The following is a 16959-nucleotide window of genomic DNA, read 5'->3' on the forward strand; positions in this document are numbered from 1 at the left end:
CTTTTATGGGAGATTATAATGAAGAAATGAAATATGAGACTAAGTAAATAAAAAAAATCTAATTGGGAGGCAAAATGTGAATGAATAATTTACATGAATGCTTGTACATGAAATATTTAGGAAAGCAATAGAAATGGCATGTATATGTAGTTATAATCCTGTAGTTGATAACTGTTGAGGAATTTAGAAGAGCAAAGAGATCATTTATGGCTGAAGTGATCAGAGAATCCTTCCTTGACCAGCTAAGACATGCTGGACCTTAAGGAGTAAATGGGATTTCATAGACATAGATAAGAATGAAGGGCATTTGAAACCATGTAAATGAGACAAAGAAACATGAATCACCATTCCAGCTTTATAGCACACTAAGAAGCTAAATTCATTCTAATTTTTTGAGATGAGGAGTAGATGGCCATGTTCTATGAACAACAAAAGAAAACAAATCTAACCCATGTGCTTGGGATGTTCTTAATGACTTAAAACCCAAAGACACATTAGTTTCGCAAAAGGATCTGGGTCTTTCGGCACAATTGAAAAAGCAGAGCCCTCGCCTCTTAGGGTGTTCCCAGGCCAGAACTGATGAAATGGCTTTGCCAGGTCTAGGCTGGAAGAGCAAGACCAGATGTCACTCTGGGCAGTGGATGGGAGAGCAGACCCAAGATGAAAGTCAGACAGTATAAGGTCAAATGATGCTAGGCGATGGGGGGGGGCGGGGGGGGGAGCGGGGTTCTGCTCTCAAGAAGCTTATAATTTAAATTGAACAGTGGAAATCCATTAGATTAACAGATACATTTTTTAAAATGCATTATGTTCTGTGAGGGTTGCTGTAGTATAAGCGGGAGGAATAGGGGTGGGAGGTAAAGCAAAACTGTCTGTAATTATTCAGAGCGTGATATGAATGAGTTCGATTCCCCTCTTCATCAAGATAACTGATGTTTCATTGAATAGAAAAGACAGCTAATTTTGCAAGTTTTCAGTACTTTGAGAAATAAAGGCCACATGACCGAATGGTGTAAAAAAGGTACCAGATACCTGAAAGTAGGGGGAAGAGTTTTGAACCAAACAAAAACTTGTGCCATTAATAATTACAGAAACAGCCAAGATTTGGCAATGAAAAATCCCTTGGTGACATTTGAGAGAACGTGATAGTGGGTCGTAAGCTGCAGTAAAGGGGATAAGGAGGGGAAATGGATGGGGAGGAAATAATAGGTGGGGCTAAGCTATTTATTCAAGAACTTAGCTTTCAAGTGGACTCTTGGGATTAAATATTTGTAATTATCTTTGTGAGCACAAACATATGTTGTTGCATGTATTTTCATCTCCTTTCTTTAAAGGTCCTTCTTGATGACAGTACCATCAATATCGCAACCATTGCCTCGTCACGTTATGTTGGCCCACTGAAAACTCGAGTAGATGACTGGCAGAAACAACTTGCTTTATTTAATCAAACACTGGTGAGTAAGGATCATTTCAGTTCAGGGACTCAGAGAACTGGAGGGCCACCGGATCTTAGAAATCATTTGTTCAATCATTTAAGTATTATATAGTTTAGAGGTAAGATTTAATTGATGACATTTTAGTATGTTCAGAATGTAAGGAAAGTGCAAATATGTTGAGCTCTTTTTTACATAATTATACCATCACCCTTGTACTAGTCGTTATCACTGAAACAAAATACCACAAACTTAGTGGCATAAAGCAATATACATTTATCATCCCCCAGTGTCTATGGGTAAGGAGTTCAGGTGTGGCTTAACTGGGTCTCCTACTTAGGGCTTCATAAGGGTTCCGTCAAGATGTGGGCCAGGGCTGAGTTCTCATCAGAGGTTCAAGTAAGGAAGGATCCACTTTCAAGCTCACTCAGCTCAGGTTGTTGGCAGAAATTATTTCCTTGCAACTCTGGGACTAAGGCCTTTGATTTCTTACTGGTTGTCATCTGGAGGCCATCCTCAGCTCCTACATGTTGACCACAGTTGTTGTTTTTTTCCTTGTGGAGTTCCCCTGATATGACAACTTGCTTCATCAATCTAGCAAGGAAGAGAAAGTGTCCTGGCAAGATGATTGTACACATAACTGTGTACATCCTATTACCTTTGTCATATTCTACATGGCTGGAAGCCAGGGCCCAACACCTGGGAGAGTATCACACAACGGTGTGACCACCAGATCTTGCAGGCCACCTGAAGAGTCTTGCACAGCAACCTCCTACTTACTGGAAAAAAACTCACTGTTGCTTGAAGTCTCCTTGGTAGCTTTCCTTGTGGCAAACACCTCCTTTTTATTTTATCCTACCTCGGATTATCCCATAGTAAAACAAAGAACCCACTTACACTGATCTCATTTTGTTCCCATCGAATCTCTTTCTTGGACTTCAGATTTTTAGCTTGATCTAATTATGTTTAGCTTTATCTATATTCTAATACGAAAAGTTACCTGTGAAATAATAGACACTAGTATGAAAAGACAATTTACTCCAATTTTGTTTCATAGAGATCTTTTTCAGGAGTCCACCCTCTTCAAGGAACACTTTCTAATCTGACCCCTGTCCAGTCTTCTGTACTGATGGCTGAGCCCTATGAAGGGACAGACTACAGATCCAAGTAAAGGACATGTTTTCATAGAGGATCCTTAAAAGAACCCACAGCTGCATCGTGGGGACCCTCCAGAGAATTAACCGTATAGAAAGTGTGAGACCTGAGATAAATCAGGGAGTAGCAGTAACATTAGGGCTTACATGTAATTCCCAAATCTAGAGTGAGCAGTAAGAAACTCTTTCATGGGTTTTGGGGCTATACATGCAATGACAGCAGGCACGGAGAAGGGCACGGTCTACACACTTCAGTTCTGACACTGCATTTCTGGTTTCTTTGATGAATGGTGATTGTCTCTAAGAGGAGAAGCAATGAGTGATGTTCTTTTCCTTCCAGTCTTCTGTATTTGTCACAGTTTTTACTTTTTTGATTAAAGAAAATGGATCATATTTCTTTTTGTAAAAAAGGGTAGGGAAGAATATACACATAATTGAAAAAAATTTTTTTGATAACCCTTTTCTATATTTAGAAATAGTCACTGACCTTACCACTTCCCAACATTTCAGATTTCTTTAAGTAAGTATCTTGTCCTCCCCACTTACCCCCCACTCCCAAAATGTCTCTTCTGGGCATTTAATCCTCTTTCTCTGGGTCCATTCTGGTTACCACACAATAGACTCATTATAACTCTACTCAGTAGAAAATGGGTTGAAATTAGGCTGAAGTGAGTCTTGGACCCTTTAAAGAGGTTTCATTTCAAAGGACCTGTGAGAAGTCCCCCAAAGGAAAAAGATACAGTGAGTCTCCATGTAATTATTTTTAATGCAACTAAATGTTTTCAATTTGGGGTTAGATATTGATAATGCCCATATTTTTCTCCTAGGAAGAGTGGCTGAACTGCCAGAGAAACTGGCTCTACCTAGAAAGTATATTTAATGCCCCGGATATTCAGAGGCAATTGCCTGCAGAGGCCAAGATGTTCCTCCAGGTGGATAAGTCATGGAAAGAGATCATGAGGAAGGTGAACCGGCTGCCTAATGCACTTCGAGCAGCTACTCAGCCAGGTATAAAACAAAAGTTTAAAAACAAGAAGACTTTACAATCATCTAAAATGCTTATCACCTATAAGAATCTAATAATATGAGGTACCTGGTTCAACCCCTGATTCTAGTCAGCACTGATGCCCAGGAGTATTTGTAGTACATTTTTTTAAATAAATTTTATTGGGGAATATTGGTGGACAGTGTGTTTCTCCAGGGCCCATCAGCTCCAAGTCATTGTCCTTCTATCTAGTTGTGGAGGGTGCAGCTCATTGGCCCATGTGGGAATCGAACTGACAACCCTGTTGTTCAAAGCTTGTGCTCTAACCAACTGAACCATCCAGCCACCCTGAGTACATTTGACACTCTTGCAATGTGAATCGAACACTGTTTATTATTATTATTATTACTATTATTAATTATTATTATTATCTCTCAGCTTAGTTCATAGTTTGGGCGCAGAAGAAATCTGCTTCTTTTTGCTGTCTTTTAAATTTGAGTATGCTGCCACAGAGTGTCAGTCATGCTTCCATTTCATAATTTTGACTGCAAGACATACAGTTATATTCCACTGACCCATTATGCTCAAGCTCGCACAGACTTAGAGCCATACAAATGTCCATACCTGATTTTTTAATTAATTCATTAAAACCAGTTAAAAATGTCACCAGTAATTGTAATTCTAATGTCAAGGTTGCAATGTGTTTTAATAAGTTTTGTTTCTAGGGATATAGTCTTTCCAGGGGCACACACATAGTTCCTGAACTTTATGCTTTGCATTACAGCCTCAGCAAGCCTGCTTGTGGTTCTGTAAATGGCACCACATAACCTATCCTGGTGAATACCCCCAGCCAGGTTCCCTGCCAAGCAGAGGCAGCCTGCTGGCCTATCCTCTTTGCCCAAAGACTCTTACATAAAGTAGAAGCAGAAAGGAAAACACTATACGGTATGATAGAACTGAAAGCTTTAAAACTCCGGGGCTCCTAGAAGCTGCCCACATGTCTTGGCTCCTAGTCTCCTTCCAGCCAGCAGCTGCATCACTCCGATCTCTGCTTCTGTCATCACATCTTCTTCTCTGATCCCCCTGCCTCCCGTCTTACAATGACCCCTGTGATTACATTGGGCCCACTGGATGATCTCCCCATCCCATGATCCTTAACTTACTCACTGCTGCCAAGTTCCTTTTTCCACATAAACACATTCTCCGGCTCTGGGGGTCAGGACACGGACATCTCTGAGAGGATTTTGTTCTGCCTGGCCCATCCACATAATGTGTGTATTCAAACCTTTTGCTGTAAAAATATTAATGTGTTTGATTACAGAGTGCTGCCCCAGTTCCAACTAGACTTATTCTATAACTTTTGAAATTTTAAAAAAAATCTGATTTCTTAGGGATTTCAGATAAAGAAATGTAGACCTGTACATATCATTTCAGATTATGATAAAGCTGTGAAGAAAAACTAAGCAGAGTAAAGGGGCCAGAGAGTAGGTGGGGGCTGGTGTGTGTGTGAGAGAGAGAGAGAGAGAGAGAGAGAGAGAGAGAGAGAGAGAGAGAGACAGAGAGACAGAGAGACAGATAGAGAGAGAGAGACAGACAGACAGAGAGAGGCCTTTTTGATAAAGTTGCTTTTGAGCAGAAACTGGTAGGAATGAGAGAATGAGATGTGCGTGTGCATCTAAGAAGACAACTATTTGGTTTGCACTCCCAGCCCCCTGAAAGGTGAGGGATGCCAGCTGAAAATGTTTCAATTTAAATACTTCTTCAACTATGGTAAATATTAAAATTAATATTAAAATTAATGTTATTAAAAATAATAACATTCTTAACCAACCCCACAAATTTTAATTTATTAGACTGTTTTTATCAAATAAAACCAAAGCTTTAAAAATGTTAATATATTTTACTTCCACTTAAAATTATATTCTCTATTTATTTTAACAGGATTTTACAAACATCTTTTTTTTTTTCAATGAACAGGACTTCTGGAGACTTTTCAAAACAATAACGCACTACTTGACCAAATTCAGAAGTGTCTAGAGGCATATTTAGAATCAAAAAGAGTTATCTTTCCACGGTAAGTTTACAAAGCAACCTATGATATTTTTTAGTGGTTAAGACTATCCATTAATTGAAAAGGATATACTCCAAAACAAACTATAACCTCAAAACATTAGGGAATCAGAGAGGGAAACACAGAATAGATGCAATAATGGCAATCCAGCTAACATCTTGATTAGGGAGTATAACTCTCAAGGGGAGATACAATATTTCGTAAATGTTTAATTGGGTAACTACCCGAGGTGCTGGAAGGATCCTTGATGGCAGCATTTGGGTGTGTATATGTATGCCCGCATGTGTCTGTGTGTCCACAGGTCTGTATGTTTACAGATAGAGAGACCTCTGTTGCCTGAGCAGGTTTCTTTAGGTTACTTGGTGTCCTTCCTAAGAATGTCACTGTAGAAGTTGTCTGAGAGATCATTTCACAAATTCTAAATGAAATTGTTTTACTGACCTATGCATTCTAAAAACTTACCAAATGTTATGTACAGTACAGATGATGCAAGGGAGCTGGCCAATCTCTGCCCTAATGAAGTTCGTGGTTAACAGGTGGACAGTCATGCCAATAAACTGTTACGATACAATTATATGAGATCATAGTATGACTACCTGACGGTAGCAAAAACTCCTAACTTCAGTCCTTGGGGTGTATTGTATCGTAACTGGAGAACATTAGCAACGTGGTTCATCTTTGATGGATTTTTCCTGTTAGCTTTTAAGCAAATGAGAGTTAAGTTGTGTCCTAGGACAAGCACTGAGGCAGCCAGGGTTAGTTAGATTCTTATCTGGGTTATTTGGTTGACAGAGGTCGTTGCTGAGTACCGGGACAGAGGATGTGTATACACAGGAAATGCAAGAGCAAGAAGATGTGATTGAGTTTTAACAGAAGTCATTGGGCTTTAAAGAATCTTACCAAAAATTTTTACACTAATCTTACTAACATGTCATTCATGGAAAAAGATGGGAGAGTTTGAGGTTTGGAATGTGCCTTTTGTCTATTTCACTCTTAAATCAGTGTTTCCCAACCTGGATCTTCCAAGGCCGAAGAAAATCTGTGCACTGCTTTTGATATTTAAAGAAACGAGCACAAATTTACCTGTGAAAATACTGAACACCAAAAAAGTCTCAGCTCTATTTTTCCCTTTTGTTTAGCATTACATCAATTAGGTCAGCAGTGTTTATTATGTCAGGAGGCTCTAGGAGGCATTGATTTCACTCTATAAGCCTTATGGAAACTTCCTATGAGCCATTGACAAGTTAGGTCCTGGAGACACAAAATGAGTACAATGCTGTCCCTGCTCTCACAGGGCTCATAGTCCAACCTTTATAGTTATCTGGTTCATTAGTTGAAAACAAGGCTTGGGGATTAATTAATTATGACTGTATGTGTTACTATGTTAAAGAAGCAGGATTGACAGAGTATAACAAAAAACATCTTTATTTGTAACTAATGACTGCCTCTGTATTCCTTGCTGGGGGCTAGTTTCTTCCTGCCCCTCTAGACAAAATCTTGATCGAGCCTCATTAATTTTCTGGTCATTCTCAGATAATAATACAAAAAAAACCTCTTGTCACCTTAACCCGATAAACAACCTGTAATGATCAAAACTCTGAATTTCCTTTAAAGCTAACACTTCCCCCTTCCCTGGCCCAACCCTGTGGCCGTGGTGATGAAAATGGGTGGCACTCAACCCTCCCCACTTCCTATTAGGTTTCTGAGGTCTTCACTTTGGAGCGGGAAAGGGGGGAGAGGCTAGGTGACAGGGGAAGCCTGACTTGGCTGCTACCCATCTGTCTCCCTCTCTCACATGTGAAGCCTGCCTTGGGCTCACTGGCTTGGGATTTCCTCCCACCCCAAGGGATCTCTCCTGGGCAGCTTCCTTCACAGAAGTGAAGCATCTTCTTTGGCCAGGCCCTTCTCCTTTGCCCTCATCCTGAGCATCCAAGTATACCCCTTCTCCAGTTCTTTTCCTAAGGTCTTCTTCATGCTTCCAAATGGCCCCTTTGGGCAGGATCTAAGAAAATACCATGCCAGGTCACACCAGTGTGGCCCACATGCATATATTCACAGAAGCAAATAAAGTCCCTGTAGCCACCCATCCATCTATCTAACAAATTGTATACTAGATACCGCGTATGAATGAGGTACTAGACTAGATTCTAGGGAAAACAAAGTATATATCTTCACTGTAGAAGTTCAAAGTCAAGTAACAAAGACATGTGACCAAATCAGTGTTATAGCAAGACCTAGCATTTATTACAATCTTTATGAAAATATCTATCTTTTCTGTACCAGGCACTAATTCTAGATGTTAGAGATGCAGCCACACTAATCTTCATGACAGTTATGTTTAGAGACATGTGACGTTCCCCAGAAACCCAAGAAAAGTAGGCTTAGAGGTCCAGGAACTCAATGGATGGGGAAGAGATGTGGCCAAGGGATTTATCTTTTATGTCTATGTAAGGCTTTGCAACAATTTCAAGTTATATTTTAAGTATTTTTTTCAATCCAGATTTTACTTCTTGTCAAATGATGAACTTTTGGAGATTTTGGCCCAGACACGGAATCCCCAAGCTGTGCAGCCGCACTTGAGGAAATGCTTTGACTCCATTTCAAAGCTCGAATTTGCTTTCCTACTTCCTGCTGAAGGAAAAATTCCTACTATGGAGGGAGAGCCAGAAAAAGTTTATACTAATGATATTTTAGCAATGCTGTCACCAGAGGGAGAAAGGGTGAGGTGCTTTCTGTTTCTAATTCTTTAAGGTAAACTTGGTTCCTCTTCCAGAGTCGAGGTTTATTCATTGCCACTCTAAGCACTCAGCAAGTGCAGCGGCTACTGGTACTCTGTAGTTTCGGACTTAACCAAGATAAAATCCTTGCCCTCAAAGAGCGCTAGTGGAGACATAGTCAAACAAACACTTGAAAAGCACCACAGTAAATGCCAGAACAGGGGCATGTGCTCTGTCCTTGGGAACAGAGTGGAGAAAATGGAGCCACATCTTACTCAACTCTCCACAGAGACACAAGAGTGGACTGGTTCCGAGAGCGGTTCTCCTGCTACGCCCCCTGATTCACGTCCCAACCTTTAGCCTCATCTATAAAAGGGGAATTGGTAATAGTGCCTAATGAACAAGATGCTGAGGTTTTCAGGCGTTACTATATGTAAACTACTTATAACAGTACCCAGTGGGTGCTACGAACAAGTTGGTTGTCATTATTGGCATGTTATTGACACATTAGTGTCGCTAGGGCACTGCACAGTAAACACCAAGCAAATGAATCATTTAGGGGAACAAAGTGACCTCACAGAGGATTCTCTCTATCTCTGTCTCTCTCACACACACACACAAACACACAAACACACACACACACACACACACACACACACACACACACACACACACACACACACAGAGGCAGCCAAGGAGAATGGAGAGGAAACATGGTGGGGAGAGCATTCCATACATGGCAACTGTGCAGGGACATGCCCAGGAGTTCAGTCTAGTCAGCGAATGGTGGTATATCCGTGGAACTGAAGGAGCCCACATACATTTTTACGATGCTTTGATTATCTTCTAGGTCAGCCTGGGAAAAGGCCTCAAAGCCCGAGGCAATGTGGAGGAATGGCTCGGTAAAGTGGAAGAAGCCATGTTCACGTCTTTGCGCCGCCTGTGCAAAGCGGCCATAGCTGACTATCAGGGGAAACCGCGGACCGAGTGGGTGACAGCCGGCCACGCTTCTCAAGTAAATCCCACTCCTTAAGTTTGTGTCTCTAACTCCCTATTTGGTGACACGCGTCACACACTTAAAGAAGACGTTTCCATGCAGGTGGTCCTGACCATTTCTCAAATCATGTGGTGCCGTGACTTGACTGAGTGTTTGGAAAGCGATGGTAATCGTTTAGAAGCCCTGGAAGCTTTTGAAAAACTCAACTTTGAGGTGAGATGTTTTTAAAAAGGGTGACATTGAACATATTGCTGTACAAGATGTTCTCAGTGGTTTTTATTGGCATGGTTAATGCAAATGCACTTTCTCTAAAAATTGAGCACTCTGACAAGACTTCCAAAGCTTTGAGGTTCTAACTAAAACCATTTATGTTCAAGTTTTCTTAGAAATATTACTTTGGTGTTTATGTAGTGTTGTATATGAATACTTATAAAAATGGGAAAAAACAATTCAAGAGGAAAATATCAGGATTATAATGGTTTGCAACATTTAAGGAGAGATTGTATTTACTAGGTCCTGGATCTCTCACACAGAAGTTTATTCAATCCAGGAAAGCACAGGGTTTGTGCAATTTCTATTCTTAGGTTCAAGATGTGCTTTTCTACTATTTTAGAGACCCCCTCAGGCAACTATCAATAAAACAATAAATAACTGAATGAATCTATATGCCATCCTACAAGAATTTTTAAGCTATAGTTGGGAACTGCCATTTTCCAGCTATGCCTAATCTTTAACTCCAAATTCAACTCTACTTCCAAGCAACATTGCATTTTTAAAGAATCACCTTTAAAACTGAAAGGTGTGTGTGTGGGGGGTCCTCAATAGAATTGAAGGTCCTCAACAGAATTTTGACTCAAAAAGCCCCAGAGAAGAGAAAAGACTCCCTAAGGAAAGTTCTGTTAACTTCTGTGTGGAGTGTTCCCTGATTGGGGTTGGCACTGAGTGAAAATTCAGCACAGCAGTTAAGGCCGTCAGGACTGAAAAGGGCCAACCGCACTTCTTTGAAAAAGATTTAACCTTTTCAGTTAGACTCTAGAACTCAATCTATCAAAAATGCTTTTATCTCATCAATCTTTGGCCTGCTTAAAATGCTCACATTTTCTGATTATCAAAGGAAACACTACCCCCCAAAATGAGGCGTACTACTTTAATCTTATTTAATTTTTAGGAAGAACAGTGTTCTCTAGCGACATATGAGCACAGGCTTTCCTGAGGCATATGTCTACCCAAGTGTCATTTTTGCCACTTCATAACTGTGTGACTGCCATCAAGTTACTTACCCTCTCTGACCCTCAGTTTCCTCTAATGGAAAATGGGGTTAAAGATAGTATGTACTTCTTAGAAGTCTTATAGGAATTAAATAAGTTAAACTGTTGTTCTGTTTGGTCACAGAATTTTAGATTCTTAAAATTAGATAGTTTGGCAAATGCCTTCTCCAAATTTCATAGCAAAACTATATATATATATTTTTTTTTTTTTCCAAAAATCAGTATATATATATATATATATATACTGATTTTTGAAAATTCATTTATGATGATTTCTCTTTTATTTTAGAGGTTAAATGCCCTGGCTGCAACCGTTCGAGGCAGTCTTCCTAAATTACATAGAAACATCATAACAGCCTTAATTACTATCGATGTGCATGCAAGAGACATAGTCACCGAACTTGTTCAAGCCAAGGTACCTGTTTCATTTAAGTAAAGTCATATATTTCTTTGTGAAATCAGTGTATCCAATATGTGCATCACTGTTATCACTTCTGTAGGTAGAGGAAGTCGATTCCTTTGACTGGCAGAGACAACTGCGCTATTATTGGGATATAGACATAGATAATTGTGTGGCTCGAATGGCGCTCTCTCAGTACACTTACGGCTATGAATATTTGGGTGCATGCCCAAGATTAGTAATTACTCCTCTCACGGTAAGTTTCTGATCGCCTTGGTTAATGTTGACACAGGAGTGCTTTTTTTTAATCAGAATAGTCTGGAAAAGTTTCATATGATATTAACTCTTGAAAGAATTTACTATGAATATATCTTTGTGAAGCAGAGGTTTGCATTAATTAATTATGTGCCTGGATCTTTGAGTGTATCTCAATTGCTATAAAACCTGCATAGAAAATAATGACTCTCCTTCTATAGAAAGGAAAGGATTTAGAAATTTGTGGCGAGTCAATTCCCTTCAACAATGACAATGTATCAATTTCTTCAGGATCGCTGCTACTTGTGCCTCATGGGGGCTTTGCAGCTGGACCTGGGAGGTGCGCCCGCTGGTCCTGCTGGCACTGGGAAAACCGAGACTACCAAAGACCTAGCAAAAGCTCTTGCCATCCAGTGTGTGGTCTTCAACTGTTCTGATGGTTTGGACTACAAGGTACAGTCCCGGCATCTGAACACTCACATTAAGTGCTTTATGTGGTTTTCTGCACTTGCAACATGACATAACAAAAGAAGGAGAAAATGGGGTGATAGAAAGCAAGTGAAAACTGGTGGGCGAGGATGGTTAAAGTGGAATAAATAGCACAAAGGAGGAGAGTCAACAAACATAAGGTGGTCTGGGTGGTTAAGGTGTAGGAATCAAGGCCTGGGGAGGATTTGCCAAATGGTGGTAAAATTAAAAATCTATTCATGTCAGTAAGTAGAAAGAAGAGAGATGAAATACAAGATAAAACAGCAGGGAAATCTAGGAACAAGGAATAAGCTTATAGAAAGAGATGAGCAATTCAGAGAGTTGTATGTTGAAAATGAAACATGTAGGAGGTAAGAATTCATGGTAAGATTTGTCAATATAGCAGTTCTCAAATTTTTTGGTCAGAGACCCCCTTTACACTCTTAAAAATTATTGAGATCTCATAAGCTTTTATATATATATGTTACATCTGTTGATATTTACCATGTTAGAAATTAAAACTAATACATTTAAAATATTTATTTGTTTTAAAATAGTAATAAATCCATTACATGTTTTTCTGTGAAAAATAACTATTTTCCCAAACAAAACATTTAGTGAGAAGAGTGACGTTGATTTATATTTTTGAAAATCTCTAATATTTGGCATAATAGAAGACACCCAGTTCCTCATATCTGCTTTCTGCATTGAATCTGTTGAGATATGTTATTTTGGTTGAAGTATTTGAATAAAATCTAGCCTCACACAGATATGTACTCAAAAAAAGAGCAATATTTCAATAACTTTCAGATAATTGTTGATATTCTTCTTTGACATTACACTAAAACTTGATAAGTAGCATTTTCTTGAAGATTATTTGCAATGTGGAAACTGAAACCATATCAATAACTTTTTCATACTTTGTAGTCCCATGAGAAAATGAGAGTGAAAAAGGCAAATAACATTTTAGTAGTATTATGAAAATACTTCTACCTTGCAGACCCTCTGAAAGAAACTCTGGGACTCCAGATGACACTTTGAGAACTGCTATTTTAACATGTTAATTCCTAATTTGGAAAGTCACATCTCTTGAAGGGTCCATAGGATCCTCAGAAAAAGACTAAGTGAAACATGTGACAAGAGTAAGACTTCCCACTCTGCCACTCCCACCTCACCCATACCACTGGGAAAGTGGTAGCAGGAGCCTTCACAGCAGAAACAAGAGAAGGAACCTATGCTTGCTTTAGTAACCACTTCGTGTTTAGTGACACTTGTTTCAGTAACTCTGTTGGTCACGGCTTTAGATGTCTTTTTTAGGAAAGATGTAGAGCCTCTCAGTAACAGGAAAGACATCGGTGAAATAATTAGTATGTGAAATAGCACCTCCCCAAAGTATATTTCTTGGAATGCTACTTCAAATACGCAGAACAACAACAACAACAAAAATCTGTACTATCCTCATTTCCCTTCTAGGTTTTCACAACTCAGGGTAGCATATTACATACTTTATAAAGCCCCACATTTATGAAATCTGTTTAGCTTTATTTAATTCAGCAAATCCTAAATGTATTTGACCATGGATGCCTTTTGGCCGCTAACACACAGAGCTAATATTGTCATTTTTCTAAAAGTTACACAAATACCTGTATAATGTCTAAATTTACAGTATTATCATTTAAATTGTCCAAGTAAATAGCAATTCTTTCATTCATAGAGTAAATCATACTTATTTTTCAGAAGCATCTCCAGAAATTAGTGTTTCCGGGACATGTTCTTTTAGAAAGAGATAAGTCATTTAGAAAGAAACAAAAAGATATTTCCTCTAATAGAAAGGTGCTAACTTCTGATATAGCCCAATATTCACTTAAAACGTTTGCTTATTTGTACATACCACCTCTCTTTTTAAAAATATTTCAGTTGAAAATTTAACTTTTGAAGGAGTTCAACTACGTAATATAAAGGTGAACAGTGTGATTTTGATTTCAGATGATGGGGCGCTTCTTCAGCGGTCTGGCACAGTCAGGGGCTTGGTGCTGCTTTGATGAATTTAATCGAATTGACATAGAAGTTTTGTCCGTCATTGCACAGCAACTCATAACCATTAGGAATGCCAAAGCTGCGAAGGTAAGGTATCAGGCACTCGTCTATGGAAGTAGCATTTCTTCAGCTCGTAGTTAACTTACAGCACATTGCATGGAAGGGCGATGCTAACTTTAGCCTGCCCCTTCCACGCTTCCGGTGTAACTGGTGAGCACTACAGCAATGTGACTTAGTTTGGGAGAATTAATTCCTCATCCAGGCAACACAGAGAAACAACCTTCTGTCAGACACTGTGCTGGGAGCTGGGGAACAGAGTTGGTGAAACTCAGTTCCTGCCCTCATGGAACTCTGTTCTTTTTCCCAGCCCTACACACACACACACACAGATGCACCCTGTCCCTCTCTCCTCCATCTCCTGCTTTCTTCCTCACCTTTCTTGTTCTTGCCTTTGACATTTACTTCTCTACTAGGTTTCTCTAATGCTGCCTTCCGGGCTCCACTGCCTTCAAGATGGCCCCCAAGTTCAGTCTAGCGCTGGTAGAAAAGATGGCAGAGGAGGAGGTTGGCTCTCCAGAACTCACGGGACTGGAAAAGCCAAGGAGTGTAGGATCAGATGAAGATACGAACGTGGCCCAGCCCCACCATTTAAAAAAAAATCAGCCCCTGACCTCCTTAGGATCATTCTTAAGGGTTCATCCTGACATAGCAAGGGGGGGCCTCTGGATCCAGCTCTTGCTCTAGGGGCAGGGATGATTCTCATTTGAAGGTGCCCTACTAAAGAGTTGTTAAATATTTTGATTATCACCTCTGCAGAAAAGCAAATTATAGAACAAGTAAAAAGAAAGCAGAAATTGGACTTTAATGAGCTGCTAAACTGTACAAATCATTGTACTTTACACTGATTTTATCTTTACCCTAAACTTATGTGAAGTAGGTGGCATTTTCCCAAAGTTACTTATAGGTGAAAAGGATTCAAAGAAATTTAAAAATATTTCTGGGAACACCATACAACCAAGATACACACCTAAATCCATGTAACCCTAAATGTCTGCATTCCTTTGACTACACACCATCCTGCTTCCCAGATCCTCGGGGGGGCACGGTGGGGGGGAGGCTGTATTAAAAGCAGGGACCTCCAGATATAGCATAACTTGTGAGTCATTATCACTTTGTTGAGCAATTAGCTGAGAGCCAAGTATGGGGGGAAAGGGAGAAAGGACCAAAGGGAATGGAGGAAGGATTGAAGCCTTGCCAACTGGAGAGCAACCGTGTAAAGTAAAAGAAAGGTAGGAGTACATCTGAGACTAACTAAGCCTCATCCTCAATTTTGCTAGTGGCCAGAAGAGATAGTTGGAGTGAGATACATCCCCTGGATTAGATGAAGAAACCAAAGCACAGAAATGTACAGGTTTGACTAGGCAGGAAGAGACAAATTGGGCAAGGCAGGGGCAGGGAGACAGAGAGCAGGAAACACTGAGCCCAGAGAAGGTTGAGAGTGAGTGGGTAGGACAGAATCAGGAGAGAAATGGTCCCTGTTGGCCAACAGCTGAAATCAGTAGTCATTGCATGAATGCTCCATTACACAAGTATTGACTCCGGAAGTAATTATGTAAAAGAATTTACAAATGTCTGGATAACTGTTAACTCATACTTTCTCATTCCTTTAAACAGCTCTCTAGATTCATTTTTGAGGGCCGGGAAATAAAGTTGGTTATGACTTGTGCAGCCTTCATCACAATGAATCCTGGATATGCAGGCAGAACTGAATTGCCAGATAATTTGAAAGCCCTGTTTAGACCCTTTGCAATGATGGTTCCAAATTATGCCTTGATTGCGGAGGTGAGTTTCACATTATAAAGCAGGAAAAATTTAAGCTGGTCTGTTTTATTTACCATTTGATTCTATTGAACTAGAAAGTTTCCTTTATAAATGCACACCAGCAAAGGTTATACATTATTGTTTGCTCATAAGAGTAGATATGATCACTATCAGGTAGAATGTTTGATATATCGTTATGTAGAATGTTGTGTGTGTGTGTGTGTGTGTGTGTGTGTGTGTGTGTGTGTGTGTGTGTGTGCTATATCTCTAATTCCCAGAATGGTATCTGGAATATAGTAGGTCCTTAAAACAATCAATGAATTTAATTAAGCAGTTCATTGGGTTTACCAGTTCATCCAGGAATTAAAATGTCTGGAATCATTCTAAAACTACTGTATCACTCTCACTTCTCTCTGTGCATTATTTTTTATTAGAGTCAAAGGATGTTGAGTAACCGCAATGCTAACCACTATGATAGAGGGTGCGGATTGGTTTGTAAGTCTGTATCAGCTTAGTCAAAAATAGTAATCATTAATAAATTATTTATATTGTATTTGTTCTTTCTGTTTAAACTGGTTTATTTTTTTTTTCTTCATACTAGCTAAGGCCCAATGTAATTTTTCTTGGTACTTTTTGCTGAGGTATAATTTATATACAGTACTAACGTGCAGGGACCATAGGAGTACAACCCAAGGGATTCTTGCACAAGGATCCACCTGTGTGACCATCAAGACCACAATATAGGACATTTTCAGGACTCCAGAAGGTCCCTTGTGCTCAGCACTTAACATTTCTTAACAAGGAGCACTACTCCTTTACGAATGGAATTTCCCAGAAAGCACAAATTACTCCTGTGGCTAGTAATTCCTTTGATAACAGCTAATTTAAAATATTCCTTTGGATGAAGTAAAAGTGTTTACCTAAGAATGGACTAAACCATGCCAAATTCTGTCATTAGAAAATTTACAACTTTTATTAGTATAATGTTTACAGCATCTTGTGGGTCCCCCAGCACCTTCTGTGGGCATGGTGGGGTGGCAGGCAGTTAAGGCAGGTGGCTTCTTCACTCTAGCCCCTCTGGGGACAGGGACAATAAATGACTTGCTCATTGTCCAAAGCTGGTAGGAAGAAAACCACGTTTAGGACTCAGCGCAACATTGTGTTCACATCTCATGTTTCATCCTATTGTTATATTATTCAGTAATTAATTGGAGAAATTGAAAAATCCAGGCTAGTGAGTGCTATTCCTATGTTACAGATTGATTGGATCAGGGTCTGTCATCAGTAAATATTTTTAATCATCTGCAGTGTGCAGAGTTCTGTGCTAGTAAGTAGTGACAGCAATCAACAGAA

General features: G+C 39.6%; 1 protein-coding gene across 2 annotated transcripts in view; it reads left to right on the plus strand.

The window, feature by feature from the left end:
• The window catches only part of DNAH6 (dynein axonemal heavy chain 6), a 248852-nt gene that overhangs the window by 84241 nt on the left and 147652 nt on the right, over positions 1–16959 (plus strand). For both annotated transcript variants that reach the window (XM_019756389.2, XM_074332256.1), the window contains 11 exons: positions 1335–1454; positions 3415–3595; positions 5550–5646; positions 8144–8363; positions 9211–9375; positions 9460–9570; positions 10915–11040; positions 11126–11281; positions 11572–11733; positions 13735–13872; positions 15460–15627. In XM_019756389.2, coding sequence (XP_019611948.2) covers positions 1335–1454; positions 3415–3595; positions 5550–5646; positions 8144–8363; positions 9211–9375; positions 9460–9570; positions 10915–11040; positions 11126–11281; positions 11572–11733; positions 13735–13872; positions 15460–15627 — 1644 coding nt within the window. The remainder of the gene's footprint in view (positions 1–1334; positions 1455–3414; positions 3596–5549; positions 5647–8143; positions 8364–9210; positions 9376–9459; positions 9571–10914; positions 11041–11125; positions 11282–11571; positions 11734–13734; positions 13873–15459; positions 15628–16959) is intronic.

This window comes from Rhinolophus sinicus, linkage group LG05 (assembly GCF_036562045.2).
Source record: "Rhinolophus sinicus isolate RSC01 linkage group LG05, ASM3656204v1, whole genome shotgun sequence".
In the NCBI taxonomy this organism is placed as follows: domain Eukaryota; kingdom Metazoa; phylum Chordata; class Mammalia; order Chiroptera; family Rhinolophidae; genus Rhinolophus; species Rhinolophus sinicus.